At 67.2% G+C, this 2,300-nt stretch overlaps 1 protein-coding gene across 1 annotated transcript; it reads right to left on the bottom strand.

Annotated features, from left to right (window-relative positions):
• Window positions 1–192: 192 nt before the first annotated feature.
• On the bottom strand, window positions 193–1,882 carry MNEG_16425 (Myosin IJ heavy chain; the record flags this gene model as incomplete). The annotated part of the gene is made up of 6 exons (XM_014035105.1): window positions 193–339; window positions 542–807; window positions 1,133–1,257; window positions 1,479–1,540; window positions 1,734–1,790; window positions 1,868–1,882. The coding sequence occupies 6 exons, from the start codon at window positions 1,880–1,882 to the stop codon at window positions 193–195; spliced, it is 672 nt and encodes a 223-aa protein (XP_013890559.1).
• Window positions 1,883–2,300: the final 418 nt, after the last annotated feature.

Raw genomic sequence — 2,300 nt, 5'->3', positions numbered from 1 at the left:
TCCTTGCTCCCCACACCGCCCCCACTCCGACGCACCCCCGCACCCCACCAACCCCACCTGGGCCCGGGACGCTTTCGCCAACCTTCCCCACCCACCACTCCACCTCTCCCCAGCACCCTGCCCCCTGCCATCCCCTGCCCATCAGGCACAGCGTCCACAGCCCCCCTCAACCGAAGAATCAAGCACCCACACTCACTTGAGCTGCTCCAGGGCGTAGGCCGGCTCCAGCTCCATCCTCACGTTGCGGGGGTTGGGCTTGATGCAGCGCACGTAGTGCGGCTGCAGCTGAGACAGCTTCGCCGCCAGCTCCGCCAGCTGGCGCTTGAACTGGCTGCCCACCTGCCAGCGGGAAGCGGTTTGGTGCGCGGATGAGGAGAGGAGGGTCTGTGGTTGGGGCCAGCAGTGCTGGGGGACAACCAGAAACCGGCATGATTGACCAGGGTTGACCAGGGTCGACCAGGGTTGACCAGGGTTGACCGCGTCTTTGCCGCGTCGCCTCTGCTCGACCCACAGTACAGCACAGCGTCCCGCCGTCCCTCACCGACACGAATTGGAAGCCCTTGAGGTTGCCGCCCGGCCCCTTGCCGGAGCCGCCGCCGCTCCTCCCCGCCCCCGCCCGCGCGCCGCCCCCGCCCGCCGCCTGCTCTGCGCCGCCGCCGCTGCCGCCCCCGTCGCCGTCGCCGCCGGCGGCTGCGAAGAGCGCGCGCACGACGGGCAGCGAGGAGGCGGCCATGAGGGCCTGGTGCTCTGAGATCACGAAATCCCTGTTCTTCTCAAGCATGTGATCTGTCTGGTAGGTCACCGGGCCTGGTGGGGCGCAGAGAGGGAGGAGCAGCGCGAGTCGGGTGCAGGATTGGGCTCGTGCCAGGCCGGCAACGCGTGCAGCTCGATGCTTTCCTCGGTTGCTGTGGTGTGAGGTATAGGGCTGAGCTGCGCTTTAGCAGGGATTCGAGCCCGGGAAGAGGGGGGCCGAGCTGGCTGCAAGCGCTGCTGCTAGAGCCGAGCAGGTGAGTCCACTACGCGGAACCCGGTTGCTGGTAGCACCAGGGAGCAGCCTGCCTCCCAGGTTTGATTAGGTCTGATACCCCCCCCCCCCGGGGGGTCTTTCAAGTGGGCTAGGGGCCAGGCGTACCGGCGTAGTGCTGGACGGTGAAGGCGGTGGCGCTGCGCTTGGCGCGCGAGAAGCGCTGGGACGCCGCCGGCACCGCGCCACCCAGCAGCTTCTCCGCCAGGTCCTTGGTGGTGGCTGTGGGGAACCTGCCGGGCAGGTGCGGCGAGGCGCCGAGGCAGAGAGAGTCGGAGAGCTTAGGGCCGCCGTCTTGACAATGCCGTCAGGGGGTGTGATCTTGTGGGGTAAGGCGCGCCAGGCCACGAGGCGAGCACGGAAGCAGGGCCGGCTGCCCGGCAAGGCCAGGCGCGCACACCACACCCCTTGCCAAGCCCAGATCGCGTCGGATCCAACCAGATCAGATCATCACCTGCAGGCCTCGTCTATGAGGTCCATGAGCCCCATCCTGCCCTCAATCAGGTCCAGCACATCCTTTGAGGGGTGATGGGCAATGAGCGAGGGTGGGGTGTCAAGGTGGTGCGGCGCTCGATGACCACGCTCCCCTCACCCCGTCCACAGCCACCTTGTGGCCGCCGTCATGAGGAAGCTGCAGAGCGCCCCCCTCGAGCCTCTCCCCCCCGGGCCTCCCGCCCACACCCCTGCACCCCCGGCCCCCCCTCCCCACCTGGTTGTCCACAAAGTCGATGTAGGACCAATTGATGCCCTCGCGCTCATACTCGGCCTGCGGTTGGTTCCAAGTTTAGGGATCCTTTGGGTTAGGGGATGGGGTACCTCAAGGCAGGACACGCAAATGTCCACGTGGAGGAGAAACATCAGAACGAGACTGCGTGGAGAAAGGGAGTGAGGTGCTCTTGCTGGCCGCGCAACCGACAAAGCCAGGGGTGGGGGCGGGTTCTGTTGGCAGCCCACGTGCAGACGCAGACGCTCGCACGCTCGCATACCCACACCCACGCGACACTCAAGACACGTTCACCCGCCGGCCCACCCGCCGGCCGACAAACGCGGCGCACGCTCACGCGACACACCCTGATCACGGACCAGCACCACCCCCGCCGCGGCGGGCCCCACCTGCTCCTGCTTGAACACGTGGTGGTTGAAGTGCTGCTGCAGCTTCTCGTTGGCCAGGTTGATGCAGAACTGCTCCAGGTCGTTGAAGGCAAACGACTCGAAGCCGTAAATGTCCAGCAGGCCGATAGTGGAGGCCCGCTTCTGCGGGCGGGCGGTGCATGGG

The sequence above is a fragment of the Monoraphidium neglectum genome (genome assembly GCF_000611645.1).
Source record: "Monoraphidium neglectum strain SAG 48.87 unplaced genomic scaffold scaffold06353, whole genome shotgun sequence".
NCBI classification, from domain to species: domain Eukaryota; kingdom Viridiplantae; phylum Chlorophyta; class Chlorophyceae; order Sphaeropleales; family Selenastraceae; genus Monoraphidium; species Monoraphidium neglectum.
The sequence above is the reverse complement of the archived record's forward strand: the minus strand, read 5'-3'. Positions and strand labels throughout refer to the sequence as shown.